Genomic DNA, 1256 nt, shown 5'->3' with positions numbered 1-1256 from the left:
CAACCATAACAAGCAATCTTATTTTTCCAGCAATCAGTGGTTGCATGACCCACTTGTTTACAATTAGTACAGGTAAGTGACTGATTGAACCTGCACCTTCCAAGATGTCTCGGTTACATATCTTACATAACGGGATTGGTGATTGGGAATTCTTTTCTCCCCACGATATGATTTCTTGTTATCCCTTTCATTCTTCTTAAACACAACTTCCTTCTTGAATACATTCTCTTTCTTTTCTTCTTCATGGGTTCTGATTAATCCATTCATCATATATCCAGCCAACTCCATGGCTGACTCAATTGTTTTGAGGCAAAGATGATCTGACTATGTCTCTAATCTCTTTTGGCAAACCCCAGATATAACGAGTGACCTTGTTATTTTCTGGTGTTACCAAGTGTGGTACTATCCTACAATACTCCAAGAACTTAGTATTGTAGTCCTTAATATTTGTCCCAACAACTCTATGATTTAAAAACTTAATTTGAATTTCATCTTTTTCGTTCATCGGGCAAAACTTCCTGGTTACAAGATCCTTGAATTCTTCCCAACTCAGCTTGTACATATTTAATCTACCCTTGGCTTGAATAAGGGTATTCCACCATTGTAGAGCTTTGCCTTTGAATGATTGGGAGGAATACTGAATTGCTTCTTCCTCAGAGCACTTACTAATGACATTAATGGCTTCCATTTCTTCAAGCCATCCCAGTGCAGCAATAACACCATCGCTTCCATCAAAATTCTTGGGTTTAAACATCTGATATGTCTTGTAACTACAACCTTTCTTAGTCTTCTGTTTCTCAGTTTTCTTCTCCTCATAATCGCTATCAGCGTTAGAGCTGACATGTTCTTCTTCTTCTACTTCTCGCTTAGACTTATTAGATTTCTCATTGCTCGATGTTTCCTTTTTCCTCATAGTCTCGAGCATAGCTGGAAAAGCTTCTGCAATTCCTCTAGCATATCTTCTTTTCTCACGAATTGATTATCAGCGGGAGGGGTAACATTCACTTCCTGATTTTCAACAACTTGGTTCTCGACATTTTTCTTCAGTCTCCCTCTCATGTTCCTTGAGGGTCCACTATTGACTTCAACGTTCGAATTTCCTCTTTTCGATATTCTATAGACGAGAAAATAGGAGGTAACTATTAGTCACTATCTCTAAGAATTCTTCAAAAGCATATATATCTTATCCGTACTTTCATACACTTAAATTGGTTAAAGCCTAAGTACTTTAACAAATACTTAACTCGCTAAAACCG

The 1256-nt window shown here is 37.4% G+C and overlaps 1 protein-coding gene across 1 annotated transcript; it reads right to left on the bottom strand.

Annotated features, from left to right (window-relative positions):
* Window positions 1-295: 295 nt before the first annotated feature.
* On the bottom strand, window positions 296-913 carry LOC143565184 (uncharacterized). The gene has a single exon (XM_077052237.1). The coding sequence runs from the start codon at window positions 911-913 to the stop codon at window positions 296-298; it is 618 nt and encodes a 205-aa protein (XP_076908352.1).
* Between the last annotated feature and the right edge of the window lie 343 nt (window positions 914-1256).

Source organism: Bidens hawaiensis, unplaced genomic scaffold (assembly GCF_021521415.1).
Source record: "Bidens hawaiensis isolate Kalapana, Puna unplaced genomic scaffold, B.hawaiensis_p1.1 tig00001206_1, whole genome shotgun sequence".
In the NCBI taxonomy this organism is placed as follows: Eukaryota; Viridiplantae; Streptophyta; class Magnoliopsida; order Asterales; family Asteraceae; genus Bidens; species Bidens hawaiensis.
Note: the sequence above shows the minus strand (reverse complement) of the source record. Positions and strands in the feature narration are given on the sequence as shown.